The following is an 18,898-nucleotide window of genomic DNA, read 5'->3' as shown; positions in this document are numbered from 1 at the left end:
ATAATACTGACTTTGTAATATCTCACGTGTAGATTCATCAGCCAGATTAAGTGTTTACTGACAATTGACAGTGATAGCGCACATCATCATCACTATTCCAACAATCCTCTCCTCACAGACAAGCATAAACACACTCGACTATCGCTAAATCAGATTTAACACACGTTTGTAATGATGATAATTCAGTTTATAATAGGGTTTATTCGCTCGGTCAGCAGGTGGCGGTATCCTCGTACACTGGGGAGTAAACTGCCATTAAACGAACAGAAGAAGAAGAAAACATCTGCACATGCGCGGTACGGATCGGGTAGACCCGATTTGTACGGTCAGACTTTACACATGCGCAGTAAGGATCGGAGAGTCCTGATCCGTAATTATCTTTTTGTTTTTCGTTTTTGTCTACATTGTACTGAAATGCTTCATTATTGCAAACAATTTAAGATATACTTGTTATTCTTAACATCTTAACAGATACTCTGACCCATAACTATCGTAAAACGCTACGACTGGAAGTAGAAGTCATACTAAAACATTTTTGACAGATTGCTGAGTGCCGTGTTCCACATAAAATCGGTTCGCGGCCATCAAGCACAACCAGAATTCATACATAAGGCGCGCTGTCAACTTTTGAGAAAATGAAAGGATTTTAGTCCGTGCGGCATCTCTGGGCTAACCACGCTAACGCCATGTTAGCGTGGTTAGCTCGTTAGCGTGGTTAGTTAGCTAACACGTTGACGGCGTCCAGCCCCACGCACGGGGCGATGTGCAGTAACTCGTTACCGGAGATTTGCCGTGTCCATCTTGTCGCTTCCTGCAGGTGAAGCGATGGGGGAGGAGGGGGAGCTGTGTTTAGTGAAGGAGGGGCGAGGCCGAGTAACGTTGCGTAAAGACAAAAGTGGACGAAAGAGAGGCAAACTTGCGGCTCCACAAGTATAATTATAACGTAACATAGACTATATCGATATAAAGGATATCGTCACATCTTATATCTCGTATAAAAAATATACCGATATTTTTTTAAAAACTCGATATATCGCCCAGCCCTATTTAAACGTGCAGGGTGGTTTCTGGGTGTTCTTCTGTTGGGAGGTTTTTGGTTCTTTGGCTGTGTGTGGTTCATATCTGTGCAGGCTGAAATCCAGAAATACTTGCAACCATCTAATCCACGATTGAAAAATGATGCTGTTCCGTGTAATTCCTCGAAGTCAAAGCCATCGAGCAGCTTTTTATTCCTCAACACTGATTTTTGAAGCAGTTTATTTGCAGTCACGTGCGCATCTATCATTGTCAGTGCAGATGCTGATAAATGCATAAAGATAATGCACTCTCTGGAACGCCTCTCATTTGCTCAGCTGCCTGGAATTACGCCACAGTATCTTTGAGGAAGCACTACTTGAGCTTGGTTTAGGATTACTGCGCTCTTGGCACACAGCCTCAGTGTTACTCTTCACCACTCCTTTAGAAAAATGTTTTATCCCTCCCCCACCCCGCTTTTACCTCTCAAGTTTGGTTAAATTATGTGCTGAAAGATGTTTTATGACAAACAGCAAGCCCTGGGGAAGTGCACTTTGTACATGGGTGGAAGTGGGCTGCAATGTGAACAGCAGTGAAGTGGCTCGTTTTTCTCCTCCTCTCTAACCACTCAGTCTGTCCTCACGTTGGCACTCACAGCAGACAAGGAAACGTGGATTTCATGGAAGCAGCAAAAGTCTGCTTTTATTTGAAATGATCAGCACATTTTCTTACTGAAAGTGAACTAACTGTAAAAACGATTGGCTGACATCTCTTCAGTATAATGGTAGACCGGTACTTCTTTGTGATGCCCCCGCACACCTGCGCTCTCTCAGGTGTGAGCCCCCCTGCTGTGTTTCTGCTCTGCAGCTCACGGAGGCCCAAAGGGGCATGGACTATGACGGGCAGTTCAGTGCCCCACTGTGGATCAACCTGACTGGGTTTAATGTCTCCCCACCATCCACAGTCCACAGTGTTGTTCATGTGTTGCCATGGACAGCTTACACGTTTCATCACTTTTTCAAAATGACGACTTATGGGCCCCCTTTGCCCTCGGTATAGATCACGGTCATGTAGAACTGAAATAGATGGCAGCACTGAGGAATAGATGAGTGGGTTGGATCATAAGCTTTAAGCTGAATGTCCAACGTGTTCATGAAGCCAGTGCACCAGTACAAACAGTCCCTGTACAAGCCCACCATGGTTTTCTGTTAAAATAGCACACAATTATACATACACTGGTTTAGTGTTTCCAGCTTTGATTGTATACCTGCCTCTATGACTGATAACTGTGGTGAACAGTAGTTGTAGCTGGCATCTGTTTATTGGCCTCATTCCTGCTCATTGTGTCACTGCATGTTACCACTGTGCTGCTGGTGTCTTTTGGAGCATTGGCACCTGTTGTTAGCTACCAAAGAACAAGCCTGCCACAGCTTATCTCTACAGTGTTTCATGCTGTAGTGTCAGTTTTTGGAGACTTTGCAACCCTTATGCAACCTTTACATCCCAGATTTTAATCAGATGTCGGTAACAGATAATCTAAATAAACTGCTATAAGGTGCAACACACCACAAACACATTGAAAGCCTGGTGATATTTATTCCCTGCAGGCCAGTTTATAAAAAAGCATTGAATGAAGTGCTGCTTTGTCACAGGCGTTTGCATTTATTAATTCTGTAATGCAGGAAATGTATAAATGCTGTTATACTTGATTGTAATCTGCTGCTTAACTTTGCTGCTGGAATTACAGATAAGAGAACACAGGAGACACAGAAATACCTGTTGAGTCAATAAAATTCAATTCATTTTGATCTGTTGACCAACTAAAGGGATCTTCTTTAACAGCTTGGGGACGGTGACCTTTAGCGTTTAAATGTATGATGTCCAGCTCTCACTGTAGAAATCAACAGCAGCTCTGAGCGTGCAAGAAAAACTATTCACTGGACTTTACATGTTTATTTCAACACATTTTCTGTCTCAGTCCATCTGTTGTCTTCTTTCCAACATTGCTTTATTTTCTTGTCTTTTGTGTTTCTTAATGATTTTCAGTCTCCATTTTATCCCCTCATTATCTGATACTGTCTCTGATTGGGGATTGTTTGTTGCAGAAGAAGAGTCACGTGACTTTATAAGGATGGTTTTTAATGGAAGCAGAAAGCTTTTCTTAACAGACAAAGTTGGTAAGGACTGTGGTGAGACACGTTATTTCCAACTGGAAATTAAAGAATGGTAAATGGTAAATGGCCTGTATTTATATAGCGCTTTACTAGTCCCTAAGGACCCCAAAGCGCTTTACATATCCAGTCATCCACCCATTCACACACACATTCACACACTGGTGATGGCAGCTACATTGTAGCCACAGCCACCCTGGGGCGCACTGACAGAGGCGAGGCTGCCGGACACTGGCGCCACCGGGCCCTCTGACCACCACCAGTAGGCAACGGGTGAAGTGTCTTGCCCAAGGACACAACGACCGAGACTGTCCAAGCCGGGGCTCGAACCGGCAACCTTCCGATTACAAGGCGAACTCCCAACTCTTGAGCCACGATCGCCCCCGAAATACATAATTTCCCCAAATATATTAGTGACATAACAAGTGTATAGATGTTTTCTGTCTTTTGTTTTTCTGTTTTTCCAATGTGTAACAGCGTGTAACACTTTGTAACAGTGTGTAATGGTGTGTAACGGTGTGTAACACTTTGTAACGGCGTGGGACAGCGTGTAGCACTTTGTAACGGTGTGGGACAGCGTGTAGCACTTTGTAACAGTGTGTAATGGCGTGTAACAGCGTGTGACAGCATGTAGCACTTTGTAACGGCGTGTAGCACTTTGTAACGGCGTGTAACACTTTGTAACGGCGTGTGACAGCGTGTAGCACTTTGTAATGGCGTGTGACAGCGTGTAGCACTTTGTAACGGCGTGTAGCACTTTGTAACGGCGTGTGACAGCGTGTAGCACTTTGTAACGGCGTGTAGCACTGTGTAACGGCGCGTGACAGTGTGTAGCACTTTGTAACAGCGTGTAATTGCGTGTAGCACTATGTAACGGCGCGTGACAGCGTGTAGCACTTTGTAACAGTGTGTAATGGCGTGTAACAGCGTGTAGCACTTTGTAACAGCATGTAACAGCGTGTAGCACTCTGTAACAGCGTGTGACGGCGTGTAGCACTTTGTAACAGTGTGTAGCACTTTGTAGCAGCGCGTGACAGCGTGTAGCACTTTGTAACAGTGTGTAATGGCGTGTAACAGCGTGTAGCACTTTGTAACAGCGTGTGACAGCGTGTAGCACTTTGTAACAGTGTGTAATGGCGTGTAACAGCTTGTAACAGCGTGTGACGGCGTGTAGCACTTTGTAACAGCGTGTAGCACTTTGTAGCAGCGCGTGACAGCGTGTAGCACTTTGTAACAGTGTGTAATTGCGTGTAGCACTATGTAACGACGCGTGACAGCGTGTAGCACTTTGTAACAGTGTGTAATGGCGTGTAACAGCGTGTAGCACTATGTAACAGCGTGTGACAGCGTGTAGCACTTTGTAACAGTGTGTAATGGCGTGTAACAGCTTGTAACAGCGTGTAGCCCTTTGTAACAGCGTGTAACAGCGTGTAGCACTTTGTAACAGCGTGTAGCACTTTGTAACAACGTGTAACTGTGTGTAGCACTTTGTAACAGCGTGTGACAGCGTGTAACAGCGTGACAGCGTGTAACAGCGTGTAGCACTTTGTAACGGCGTGTGACAGCGTGTGACAGCGTGTAGCACTTTGTAACGGTGTGTAACACTGTAATCCCAGGTGTGAAGCGCAGGGGTGAGGAGCTGAATGTAGGAGAGCTTTTTAAGTGTGTGGGTGCTGTATACCCTCACTATCCCCAACGATAATGAGATGGCAGAGATCAGCATGCAGAACTAAGTCAGTGATGTACTTTTGCTGTGTTTGGAAAGCGGCTGACACACTGGCTGCCAGGGAAACCCACACTGCTCCGTTGCCTGCTCAAAGCACTCTCCCCTTTAGCCCAGGGTAAACTGAAACAGCCAAGATTAGTATTCATCCCTCTTAATGCTGTAGCTTATAATATAGTCATTAGGTGACTGGAGACTAAGCCATCCCACCTAACTGCTGTGATTTATTAAACACACAGAGGATTTGCTGTCAATGCAGTGTGGACATAAAGCGAACGTCACGTCTAAGTACAGTGGTATCAGCTTATTAATGCTGATGAGCTGTGCTGTAAGTGGTTACATTCATACTGGGGGAGGGATGAAATGGGATGACTCTCAACTGAATCCTGCTTTCCTGCATTTAGTCCAAGTATCTGAGTTGCATCGCAACCAGCTAGCATGTAGGCTCCTGGTGTTTGTGTGTCAGTTTACCAGCCTGTATTTGTGCTCAGTGTGTAGTTATACTTGCACATCAAGTAAAAGTTATTTTGTTAGTGTAGGACGTGGTAGCTATTTGCATACTGGTGTTCTTTTTTCTTACTTATTTAACTGAGTGTTGTTTCTAAAGTCAGCACAGCAATCTTCTCAGGGTGCTTTGTGTTGTAAGAGAGTCAGACGTTCTTCTCTGGTACTTTTGGGAAAAACTGGGCTCAGGAATGGGCAGCACTCTGTCACAATGACTGGTGTGAGGCAAACGGAGCTGAGTACACACTTTCTGAATAGGCTTTGTGACATGTTCAAGCCGTGACACCCATCTAATTTTGTCAACATATCAATAACTATATTAACCAAATGTCATGTAACATGTGTGACAGTTGGTGTGTGTGGTATCACAGTGAGATGAATAATTATTCTTTGGCAGGGAAATGAGACAAACCCATCTCAGGTGTGATGTTTGAATTGTGGATGCATTTCCAGGTTGGAGAGTGGTTTTGATTTAGAAGATTTTCATGAGGAAATCTGAATATGACATGTTAGTATAGACAAGGCAGCAGCAAGGTGGAAACTGAAGGTATTATTATGGGATATTGGATGTTATAACCCCTCAGAGTAATAACTGTTTTTGGTGTGTTTCATTGGATAATAGGAGCCAAAAACAAGCTAAGAAACAAAGCTAGGCCCATGAGGCAAAACCAGTAACAATATGATACCCTCCTGGCAATAAGAAGGTAATGTGTCTGCTTTCCATCATAATGACCTTATGGGCTACTGTTTTAGTGTAGCAGGATTATACCAGATTATAATATTTAAATTAAGCCTGACTTAGGCTGCCAGCATTCTGCTTGGCTTAAAGCAATAATGTAAATATCAAATCAAATCAAATCAAAATTTATTTATATAGCACATATTAAAAACAACAGTGTTGACCATAGTGCTTCACAGTCAATAAAAACATGAGACAGTTAAAACAAACAATAGAAGAGGACAACAAACAATAGGTAACAACGCAACAAGCTAAAACAGCCAACTAGACAGAATCAAAAGCCAAAGTAAAAAAATAAGTTTTAAGACGTAATTTAAAAGACTGGATAGACTCGGCAGTGCGAATATGAACGGGGAGGTTATTCCAGAGTCTGGGTGCCACGGATGCAAAGGCCCGGTCGCCTCTCGACTTCATTCGAGTCCTAGGTTGTGCTAGGAGCCTATGGTTGGATGATCTAAGTGCCCTGTTGGGATTGTATGAATGGAGTAAATCAGAAAGATAACTGGGCGCTAAATTATATCTCGTTTATTGTTCTGACTTATTAAATATAACGTGTAGTGTGTGCTAGGTTTGGTGTAATGAGCTGCAAATTATAAAACTGCCTGTTTCTGTTTAATACTACATGAACAAGTTATTAAAGCAAACTTCAAGAAGTGTGACCATTACCAGGAAACACCTGTGGTACTTTCTGTGTAATTAGCAGGAATAAGGACTGTTTTTATTAGTACTGAAAGTATTATTAGCTACCAAACATAAGCACCTTTCTTCACCTTAGTGTTCAAGACATGTGGCCACAGATCTGACGATCAGATTACCAAATCCACCCGTGAAGCTTTCAGTTTACCGGTCAGTTTACGTTCCTACCATCACCTAAGGCCCGGTGCTCCGGGTGGTGAGGTCGGGGCAGCAGACATGAGTTTCCTTTGAAGAGTAGCTGGGCTCACTCCATCTCCTTAAAATTCTGTTGCTTACTTTTAAAATTACTAATAACACAGGACCAAGCTATCTTAAGGAAACTCTTAAACTCATATGCTCCTGCGAGGGCTTTAAGATCATCCTCACAGTTATTGTTGGTTCAGCCCAGATCTCGTTTGAAGTCTAGAGGTGATCGAGCGTTTGCTCTAGCTGCACCTGAGCTGTGGAACAATCTCCCGATTGGCATCCGGGCGTCTGATTCTATTCAGTCTTTTAAATCACGGCTTAAAACATATCTGTTTGAACTTGCTTTTTCTACCAGTTAAATCCTGGCCTTGTTTGCAGTGAGTTATTCTATTAATTTTTCTGTTTGTCTTGCGTTGTCTATGTTCTCTATCACTGTGTTTGATGGTACAGCTTTACTTTGCTATAGCTATGTGCTATAGTTTACTCTTATTAGTGGTTTTTACCTGTGAACATAATTCCACACTTATATGACTCTGATGTTATAATGTTAATTGTTTTATTCTTTTATGTAAAGCACTTTGGCATGCCCTTGGCTTTTAAATGTGCTCTATAAATAAAGATTGTTGTTGTTGTTGTTGTTGTTGTCCTACAGAGAGCCCAGCTTCTCTTGGAGAGTAGAGCTGCTGCTCCTCCACAAACTCCATCCTCCTTTAGGCATAGGTGTCACAGTTGCCCTGCCTTTGTCTTATGTCTTTAGACGTATGATTCACTTTAATCCCACTAAGTCTTTAAGTCTTTGTAGTGTTTTGTTTTTAATTGGTTCAGGTCAAACTGAATAGATTTAATTGAGTTTAGACATAAACACAGGTGTCTTAATTTTAGAATAGGTGCTGACAGCAGATCTAAAAATGGTTCTCTTAAATCAGTGCTGGGGAAGTCCAGGCCTCGAGGGCCGCTGTCCTGCAGCTTTCAGATGATGATCCAACACAGCTGATTTAAACGGCTAAATGACCTCCTCAACATGTCGTGAAGTTCTCCAGAGGCCTGCTGATGACCTCATCGTGTGATTCAGGTGTGTTGACCCAGGGTGAGATCTGAAACCTGCAGGACAGCGGCCCTCGAGGCCTGGACTTCCCTGCCCCTGTCTTTAGTGGTACTTGGTGATTGTGAAGAACTGCCTGTAAGGAGATTTTTACAATTCAATGGCAGTTTTTCAGGCGCTGCATCAGTTGTTAATAGCGGCTGTGCGTTGTCTCCAGTAGAGTGCGCCTGCAGTGTGATCGTGTGGGGGAGGGCGTAGTGTGTGAACACACTTGCACAGTGTGTGTGGTTTCTGGAATCTCTCCCGTTCCTTGGGAATGCCATTAATGGGGAGGTGAAGGAGAGCAGCAGGTGAAACAACTAAGGATGATAGCCACACACACACACACACACACACACACACACACACACACTTCAGTCTCTTTTTGGCTCATGCAGACTGGATGTTGGTGCCAGCTCTGTCACCACATATGAAAATGGTCACAATGGTGTTTGACACTAGGTTTGTTTGCTATTATATACACAACAGTCTAATTCCACATGGATGTGTGTGTCTAAAGGCACATGTAGACTTGAGTATTTCCAGTGCAGCATCTTATTACTTATCAGCTGTTTGTTTTCTTATCCTCATGCCTGCTGATATGTGGTGGACACGTCGACGTTCCCTGCATTTCCATTTTTCCTTAAATCAATCATCCTTCGACTCTGCACTCTTCGCTTCTGTATCGTGGATAACTGACACGATCCAGTCTGAGCCTGAAACCATGTATTAGTTTATCCTGCTGAATGACAGTCCACAGCCTTACTCTGTACTATTTCCAACCTCACACACTCCCGGCTCTATGCGCTCTCGCTCCTGCTGCCCACCTAAAGTTTGCCCCCCCCCCGTCCTGCATCATAACCAAGACACACGCTGACATTGGCAAGGATACATGGTTAAAAGATGGGATGGAAATTGCGCGTCTTGCTCTCCACTGTTTGTTTTTCTGGAAATAGAGGTGATAATATGAGCCCATCTTATCTGAAGGGCACCTCACTGTGATACTACAAGCAAACACTTATGCATCCAAATGAAATGGAGCCATTTGAATCAGGCGGCTGCATTTATGCTTTAAGAGCTGATAGGATATGTCAGCAGTGACATTTTACATGATGTTCAGTGTGGAGCAGAATATCTCGCACTTAACATCCCCATTAATACAGAACTGTTCATATGTGCTCAGGTTTTAATTTGCTGTGATAAAACATCCGTTATCTATAATCACAGTGACCGTGACTAGTGCTCGTCCATCACAGAGGGGACAGCAGACTGTGAAACACATTAAGTGGACGCTGGGGCCCAGCCAGCTCCCTGCTGGAATAATGTAGTCATTGTGCAAAGTATGCACCATTGAAAATACATTTTACGTACAGGATAACAGGTGCAGAGCAGCACAGTGGCTGGCAAGCTGTGGCCTAGGCACGGTTTGGTAATAAAGTCATGCTGGCTGAATAATGCACCTGCTTCCTTTTTTATTAGCTCTGTTTTTCAGACTGGAAACAGAATTCTGCTGGCAGCAGTAGTAGCTGGACATCATCTACAGTTTTAGACAAACCACAGTTACGATACGTGCATCTCATATCTGAGGCCTTCTCACCTGACGATAATAATGATGGGATTGGGTCAGTGAATGATGCACTTACTTATGTGTAGATCTAAAACATATTCATTCATTTTTAATTAATATTAAAGACAAGTCTGTGGTGGATGCTTTCCACTGAAAACTCATTGTTACATTTGTTTGAAAAGCTGATCCAGCTTTGAGTTCTGCTCAGGCTTCAATGAACTGAAATGTTCATTTACTGAATACATTTATATTTGAACTAGGGCTGGGCGATATGGCCTAAGATTCATATCGCGATATAATTTGAAGCATGTGCGATAACGATATCTATCACAGTATATTATTTTCTTCTGTATAACGTATTTTCCACACTATAAGGCACACTTAAAATCCTTTAATTTTCTCAAAAATCAAGAGTGTGCCTTATGTATGAATTCTGGTTGTGCTTACTGACCTCGAACAGATTTTGGCAGAAATCTGCTAAAAATGTTTTAGTACAGCTTTGGTAAGCCGCACTGCTTGATGGATCGTCAGAGCATCACGCTGCCGTAGTGAGGAGCTTCGCGGAGTAATCTGGGTCCAAAACTCTGTCAGCTTCAGGTTCCAAAGTCAAACGAACACAGAGTTAAAAATGGTCTAAATTCTTTCATCTTTAGTTAAATGATCAGCGTTGCTGCTTTATCGGGTGTAACAATTAAGTTTAACATCCATGAAAACAGAATTTATTAAATTTAACGGAGTTAGAAGTTAACAGGAAGTTAGATCGCTAGTTTACACCTAAACATTTCATAGCATGTTCTGACAGAGATTTCTGAAACTAATTCAAACGTACAGCTCTGCTATCACTTCCAACATAAATGAAGACAGGAAACTAAACAGCAGTGGCGTTTGCAGGGTTATTGAAGTTGGACTACCTGCTATATAATGTTGTGCTACGTGATTGCTAGCGACACAGCTATGTTAGCATAACATTAGCACAGTGAAGCTGCAGGATGAAGCCAACTTTTTTTCCACTCATTAAAAGTTAACGTGAGGGATTCTGGTGGTCAGGGACAAATGCAATCGCATAGCAGGATGCTATACACGGGGCAAACTTCAGTCAGGAGAACAACTGAGATTATTCATCCACAATACGAGGTTAGTTATTAATATACTGCAACAACATGGGAACAGAACAGCTGCGAGAGAATTCAACATTAATGAATCAATGTTACAGAAGTGGAGGAAGCGCAGTTTTTGGCTTTCCCCATATTTCAACAGTGCTTCATCTCTTTGCTATGACTGTCTCCCGCCATAATTTGCAGATGATCATGGTTTTAGCCGCTGCAATGCTTTCGACCAAAACAGGCGCAGCTTGATGACGTGATTTACTCAGGAACAAATAAAATACTGAAAAAAGCCAAACAATAACATTTTAAGTTATCTAAGTGACTTATATATCATGTTTAACCTGAGTAGCGAAAGACGTCGGTGGGTTTGAAAACGATTTGTCGGGAGTCCGGTGTTCTCATGGCTCTAGTGAGCCTTGCTGTCGCTAACCGATCCGTACCGGAAACCCGATCGGTACCCCACATGCGCAAATCTTGCGTCACTTCCTCTCTTTGCCAACATTGTGACATTGAATATATTTGAATGATACGGTTAGCGCCCAGTTAGCTCCTAGCATTTCTCAGCAGCTCTGCCTCCTTTTCGACTACCGGGACATTTAAACAATGGATAATCCGTTTACAAACAAATTCATGCTTTTCTCCTCAACAGAGAGCGTCCCCCGATTGAACAAGAGCGCCGTAAAATAAGAAGAATGGCGCCGAATTACAGAGTTAATAATGCAGACTTTGTAATATCTCACGTGTAGATTCATCAGCCAGATGAAGTGTTTACTGACAATTGACAGTGATAGCGCACATCATCATCACTATTCCAACAATCCTCTTCACAGACGAGTATAAACACACTCGACAATCAAATTTAACACACGTTTGTAATGACGCTAATTCAGTTTACAATAGGGTTCAGTCGCTCAGTCAGCAGGTGGCGGTATCCTCGTACACTGGGGAGTAAACTGCCATTAAACGAACAGAAGAAGAAGAAAACCCCTGCACATGCGCGGTACGGATCGGGTAGACCCGATTTGTACGGTCAGACTTTGCACATGCGCGGTAAGGATCGGTGAGTCCTGATCCGTAATTATCTTTTTGTTTTTGTCTACATTATATGGAAATGTTTCATTATTGGAAAAATTTTAAGGGATACTTGTTATTCTTAACAGCTTAACAGATACTCTGACCTCTAACTATCGTAAAACGCTTCGACCGGAAGTAGACACCTTTCGCACCGATCGGGTTTCCGGCACAGATCGGGTAGTGAGCCTAGCCCCCGGCTAGCTATCGAGCTAGTGGGTAACAGATGTCTCCGAAAACGTCGGAGCGCTTTTGAAAATATGCAGTGTCTTGATAAACTGAGCAGATATTTGAGGTTTACACAGCTACATTCTCGCCTGAAAATATGTTAAACGTTTATTTTGTGACCCAGAAAGAATAATAAGAGTAAAGTTAAAACTAACTAGCTGCCGCCATTGTTGGAAACTGAGCTGGGCTGCGCTATGAATTCTGGGACACAGCTTCTTCCTCTTCGGGGTTTAACGGCAGCTGGCATCCTTGTACATGCAGTGCTGCCATCTTCTGTTTCAGTCCGTTATTACACTCTTAAATCCTGCTACTCATTCCTGCGTCTTTTGTGATCTTACAAAGCTTCAAACGAGGCGTCGACTATTAAATCAGTCGTCGACGAGTCTGATAGTCGACAAATCGTGGCAGCCCTAGTACATAATTCATCCAAATATCTCAACCCGTGTTTTTTATCATTGTGATGACATCTGTCCTCTGCTTGGTGTCACTCATGGTGAAAGGATTGCTCAAATAAAATGTGTACTTTTGAATTTCAGAGCCACATTTATGTCTGTCTCTCCCTGATGCAGACAACACTACCACCTTAACATGGAGCTACATGACTTGTAGTAAAATGTTACATTTAAAAACTCACCAGAAGTCATTTTCAAACAATTATAAGTTGTTCTTGTCATTTAAGAACCGTGCACATCATCACCAACAGCTACGTTCACCCCATTGCAGGGCTCCTTAGAAGGGACTGTTCAGGCCTCCATGGAGTGCCGCACAGAGGCTCTGGACTTTACACATAAGGATGTTGTGTTAAGTCTGGTACTGAACTATACGTTTTGTCCTCTCTGCCCCACAGAGTTGATTCTGTTCATGTGGATGTTTTCAGTTGCAGAAACGTCTCAGTGACCCACACAGCAGCTTTTTCCACACCTCCCCCTCCTCTCAGTGGCTTTAGTCACTATAGCAACCACATCCCACAGCTGTGTGGTGATGTCACACTTTCTCAGTCATCTAAAGCTCATCATGGCTGATCCTGTAGGTGTGTATGTAGGAGTATTCCTACACTAGCTTTAAAACAGAGTAGCACAGCTGTATTATAGTCCATACATCCAACAAACAGCATTCAAACCTTTGGTGACTGGCCAGGTGTCACAACCTTTACAAAATAATAGGTCATAAATACTTAAATTAATAAGGTTAGGGATATATATATATATTTGCCTTAGCATGAGGCGCCTCAGCACTGCAGTCACAGACCTTCTTACTCGTGTCACTGGTGGGTTATCAGTGTGTGGGTCCGGGCCACAGCGTCTGTGGCAGAGGGTGTTTCACCACTGCTGTTTGACCTGGCAGAGCTCCCACAGATACATGACTCACCGTCGGTCAGTTTAGTGATGATGACCGTTTATAACACAGGCTCTTATACACTTCCTTTCCATATAACACATTCTTAACATCTCTGTTCAGTAGAGCAGGGCGATATGACCAAAAAAATTTATCACCATATACATTTGAAAAGTTGTGATAACGATATAATTGATGATATAATTGACACAAGACAAAATACTTTACAACTCCTCAACTTTATTAGTGCAAAAAACCCCGACATCAATGTATTTCCACTGAAACAAGCAGCTGTTTTTTATCTGCATTAAAGTTATATAAAAACGTAACAGTGCAAACTCCTCGCTGACAGTTTAACCAAAAGGCGTTTCCAGTGGAAACTGGCCGACACATCCTCAGCATAACCATGTATAATATCCACAAAACTTAAAGAGGTTATACACACACAGTACGGTAACATTATGGTGAAGCACAGTACGTATCACTCTGCGAGGCTCCGCCTACGATAACCGTAATGCTCCGACAATCCATCAAGCGGTGCGGCTTCGTAGCTCAGCAAAGTCGTACTGAAACATCTGACAGATGTTCGAGCGCCGTGCACATAAAATCGTTCCGAGGTCAGTAAACACAACCAGAGTTCATACATAAGGCACACGGGATTATAAGGGGCTCTGTCGACTTTCAGAAAAATCAAAGGACCAGCCCTACTGTTCAGTTTTAATAAATATAGATGACATAGGCAAACCTCACAGCAGGCCTGTCAAACCTATGGCCCAATTATACAGTTATATCTGCCCTGCGAGATAATTTCATATGTCAATTATTAATGTCCCGTCAGTGTGTGGGAGCCGCGGGTTCAGCCCTGCTGAGAATCAGTGCAGGCAGGGGTGGGACTCGATTTCAATGGGCACACCATGTGGCCAATCACATGTAATGACAGACTGGGATCATACCATTATGTGAAAGAGTCAAAGGGGCAGACGTTCCAAAGACAGCAACGGTAGTGGTACAGGCCAGGTACACTGGGACACGGGGAGGTGGGTTTAAAGGCAAGCGTGTTGGGAAAACGTGAAGAGAGCAGCTTCTGACCACAGTGATAACGGGATGAGCGCAGAATTTCTTAGGAGCTAAAATGAAAAAGATTAAATGTACAGTTATTGAACGTCCCGTAAAATAAACTACATGCAGAAGTGTGTGCATGTTACCACACAAAGTCATTAAGAAATAAACGACTACATGACAGAAAAGTTTCTACTTTACAAAGTTCTGTTTATTTACGACTACAGTGTAAAACCCCAAAAACCTTTTATGCTGTTTTCCAAATGTGTTCATGATAACTGAAGAGTCTTTGTTTGGCTGTCACAGCAGCTTTTTCTTTATCATGTAGAAGAACATTAAACAGACTGTGTCACAGGGATGTGGTGACCTCTGACCTCGGACTGACAGACTTGGCAAAGGAAAATGAGGAGCATGAAGTAGGCAGTGAAAGGATACTGCTGATCCATGAACGGGACAGTAAGTGCTGACTGTGCACTGAGGAGCAAAGGGAGAAAAACGCCACACTCTTGTTGTGTTTGTGGCCTCATTTATATCTGTTCTTCTAAATAGCAACAAATGTCTAAAATCAGCAGACGTCTGCAACGTTCTGGTTTATTTCCCACAGAGTCCAGTCAGCCCTGTAACTGCCTCTTAAAGGGATGCATGGAAGTTAGTGGGTCTCCATCATTAGAAGAACTCCATATTGTGCTTAGATCCTGCATTTTGGGATTGTAGAGCTCCACGACTCTGTTTGGAAAGCCTTACAAAGACACCACAATAAACAGAGGCCTGTTTGCTTTCTGCTTTTGTCCTTTTTGTCTGAACAGTGTCTTCAGCTCAGATTCATCTGCTGTAGTTGCTCCCTGTGCTCTAAGCTTTTCTGCTCCAGTGCCAATAGATGCGCATGTGTTAAAGACGGCCTCTGTTGCTCAGAGAGTTTGCCTCATCCTGATGTGCTCTCTGGGGGCAGAGGTTCACCCCCGGCTCTCTTCCCTTCCTTTGCGAGGGCCATTTGTGAAGGTAATGCACACATGGCTGGATCCTCTCCTACAGCTCTGAGCAGAGAGACGAGCTCCAGCAAGTCAAGGTAGATGGGATCAGGCTCATGGTGAATCATAATGGCTTCATTTCACAAACTGGTTTTCTTTTGGTCTCCAGTTAAGCTCAGCTCCAGTTGGACTTGTGTACAAGACAGACTGTATGCAGCAAACACAGCTCATAGAAGGCAACACGCACCTCTGACTGAAAACTCATTTCTTTATTGCAGTTTGGTCAGTGTCGTCCTGAGGTCAGTCTAAGCTTGGCTGCAGCTATAATTATTTATTTTCCTGGACTTCTCAAAGGCCACAGAGCGGCTGCATTCAGCCCTGTGTTTACTGATGGCCCTTTGGATCGTCTCAGATCTTCCTCTTAAACTACATGTGTTTGAATATAAAGTAATAAACCACTGCCACCCTCCTAGAAAGCTGATGGACACCTATCATAGTCTCTTACTAAAAGTGAGCACCGAGGCTTTGTGATTGCTTCTGCAGATATTTGTGAAAGAACTGCTCTCAGGACCAGGGATGGGATGGGTTTCCATAACTGCTACATCCAGGCCTTGCATCACCACGAGCAGTGCAAGCCACCAGACACAGTAGTGTGAAACAAGCCACCGCTGGACTGTAAAGCCGTGGAGACAAGTGCGAAATGATGCTTCTGACAGCGTGACGAGCAGCACCTGACTGCACTGTGCTGGTACGGTGTGCATTCTTGTAGTCGGCTCTTAGTTTCACCCTCGCTGCTGCAGCACACGGAGACAGCTCCCAACGCTGTGGGAAAAGCTTTCAGGCTCACAGAGTGGGTAGTGGTCCTTTGTAAATATGCTCTTAAATCATTATAGTGATTCATTTTATTTATTGTTCATCACTTTGATCATTATCTGTTGTGTTTACGTGTGTGATATAAAAAGCTAGAGTGTTGGTGACCCTGCGGTGCTCACAGACTGATCTGATTGTTGTTCTTTGGTCGGGTTGTGCAGATTGACCCTAAAAACACTGGTGGAGGTAAAAAATGAAGAAGAATAGATCAATAATAGGGAGTGTGGAGCCTCTTTACCCAAATGCTAACCTATTCTACTGTTAGCACACTTCTCTCCCTGCCTTAACAGTGCCTGTATCGAAGATCTTGCACCCCCCTCGTCTTCCCCTCACCATTAAGTAAAACACAGGTCATGTTAATTCCTCATCGATTTATCGGCGCAGCTGTTTGCACGAACCATCATTTGGAGTCTGGGGAAAAACTGTTTGCTCCAGATCATGACAGTGATAAAACCTTTGCAGGGGACCGTGTGCCTGATTATGTGTGCCTGCATTGTTTTTCAGAGCTGTCAGATGTTGAACCCAATATTTTCCTGAGGCCTTTCCTAGAAGTCGTGCGCTCCGAGGACACCACTGGACCAATCACAGGCCTTGCTCTTACCTCTGTCAACAAGTTCCTGTCTCACGGCCTTATAGGTAAGAAAATCCTTACCTGTACATGAAAGCGACCTGGTTTCCAGATAGTAGTGGAGCGGCTTCATGTGAAGACTAAACATGCTGATGAATGTACTCGATTCTTAAACAAACCCAAAAACCTCATGCCCAGGATGAGAAAGCATCATTTCCCAGTTTAATCACATTTCCTTCAAATGGTGAGACTGGTGTGGGACCGGTTGTAGGTCTAATATTAATAACAGGAGGGTTCCTGGTAATTGTAAAGCTCTTTGGGTGCCTTGAAAAGCGCTATATAAATCAAATCCATTATTATTATTATTGTTGTTATTATTATTATTATTATTATTATTATTGATGATAATGATGATAATAATAATAATAATAATAATAATAATAATAATAATAATAATAATTATTATTATTATTATTATTATTATTATTATTATTATTATTGAATAAATAGCAGAAAAACAGTTAAGCATGAGGTCAGCCTCGGGCGAGGGGGTCAGACGTGTGTGTGTAAGAGCCATTTAAACCATGAATTACATTCTGCAGATTGTGTGTCAGATGTTGTCATGTGTCTCACACAGTGTTGGGATAGTGGCTGACTGTAGTGTGCTAGCACCAGCAGCCTCTTTTTTTCTAGGTGAAATCCAGGCCAGAACGTGGCTGTGGGGCCTGTGTCTGTGACTTGGTTCAGCAGATGAAGGAATACGAACACCTGGCTGAGGTGACTTTCTTTATGATACCAAGAAGAGCGGAAACCACCTTCAGGTGAAGTCCAGGAGCGCAGTCGGCCCAGGAACATGTTTCTGTTCTTCATAGCTGCTGCAGAATGAACCGAAGGTCGCTGCCATCGTTGGCCTCGTCAGGGAAATGTGGCCCAGTGTCTGCCAAGTGTGAAATGACGATGCATCACCAGGTGTTGGTGTGAGCAGCAGGGTCTGAGGCAGCGTGACGGTGCTGTCAAACGGCTGTAGGCACCCTGTTAGAGAGCTGCTGGGAAACTGTCTTGGTGCTCGCTCCTTTACATTGAAGATTTCTTGCGAAGGATGTGAATAAAACTGAGGAGCAGCTTCAGTCGGTGCAGAGCTGCACCCCATCTAGGCCAGCTAAGGAAAAACCTGAAACTTAGAAGCTGCATGTCATTAAGTTTCTGAGCAGGTAGAAGATAAATGGACTCAAACATGACCGTTCCAGTCACATACTGCCCCCTGCTGGCCACACAGACACCACAGAGTAAGGCTTTGGTGGATTTCTGTTTTCTGGATGCAAGTTTTCCTCACTGAGCGTTTGCCTGTGAGTCTGTAAAGCTGCCTGCAGTCACACAGGCCTGTCAAAGTGCAGAGAGAGAACAGCGTGGGTGTCACACAAATATGATACAAAAAGGTCAGCACACTGTCAGGCTACACTGGAATACAGTTTAATAGTGGAATAGTCTACAGACATCTCTGTGGAAATGACTGTCAGACGCACACATTTTAATTTTACTTAGAGAGCAGTGGCTCCTCTCTGTGGTCGGAGGGCTTCTGGCAGAGCGAGAGCAAACTAAGCCCAGTTGTTGACAGATATCCAGAAATGGGGTCTATTCGCTCTCATCTTATTGCTCATCTTTCCCCCTCTGCCCCTTCTTTATTTTCTCAGAGTCTCCTGTAGTCAGCAGTCCCACACTGTGCTGCTAGCAGCCGCGTGGTCACTGGACCTCACAGGGCTCAGCCGAGGCTTAGGCTGCAGGGACTGCCAGAAGAGACGAGCTTAGAGTACAGCTGAAGCCTGCCTGGGGCCGAGGCTGGAGTAAACTCTCATGTTCTTAATAAACTGCCTGCTGTAATGAAACAAAGTGTCACACAGGGCCATTTGCTGAATCTCACAGTCAGAGCATTAAAGAAAATGAGTGTAAATACAGTCAACTAGTTCTTTGGACGCATGCTCAGTGTGTGAAAAGCTGATTGTAGTTCAGCCCCC

General features: G+C 43.6%; 1 protein-coding gene across 4 annotated transcripts in view; it reads left to right on the top strand.

Moving 5' to 3' along the window:
* Window positions 1–18,898, top strand: part of gbf1 (golgi brefeldin A resistant guanine nucleotide exchange factor 1) — a 77,040-nt gene that overhangs the window by 23,543 nt on the left and 34,599 nt on the right. For all 4 annotated transcript variants that reach the window (XM_085295879.1, XM_085295878.1, XM_085295877.1 and 1 more), the window contains exon 4: window positions 16,823–16,954. In XM_085295879.1, coding sequence (XP_085152005.1) covers window positions 16,823–16,954 — 132 coding nt within the window. The remainder of the gene's footprint in view (window positions 1–16,822; window positions 16,955–18,898) is intronic.

Source organism: Mchenga conophoros, linkage group LG13 (genome assembly GCF_057382185.1).
Source record: "Mchenga conophoros isolate Kocher_MC1m ecotype Shallow Benthic linkage group LG13, M_conophoros_male_GT1.1, whole genome shotgun sequence".
Taxonomy (NCBI): Eukaryota; Metazoa; Chordata; class Actinopteri; order Cichliformes; family Cichlidae; genus Mchenga; species Mchenga conophoros.
The sequence above is the reverse complement of the archived record's forward strand: the minus strand, read 5'-3'. Positions and strand labels throughout refer to the sequence as shown.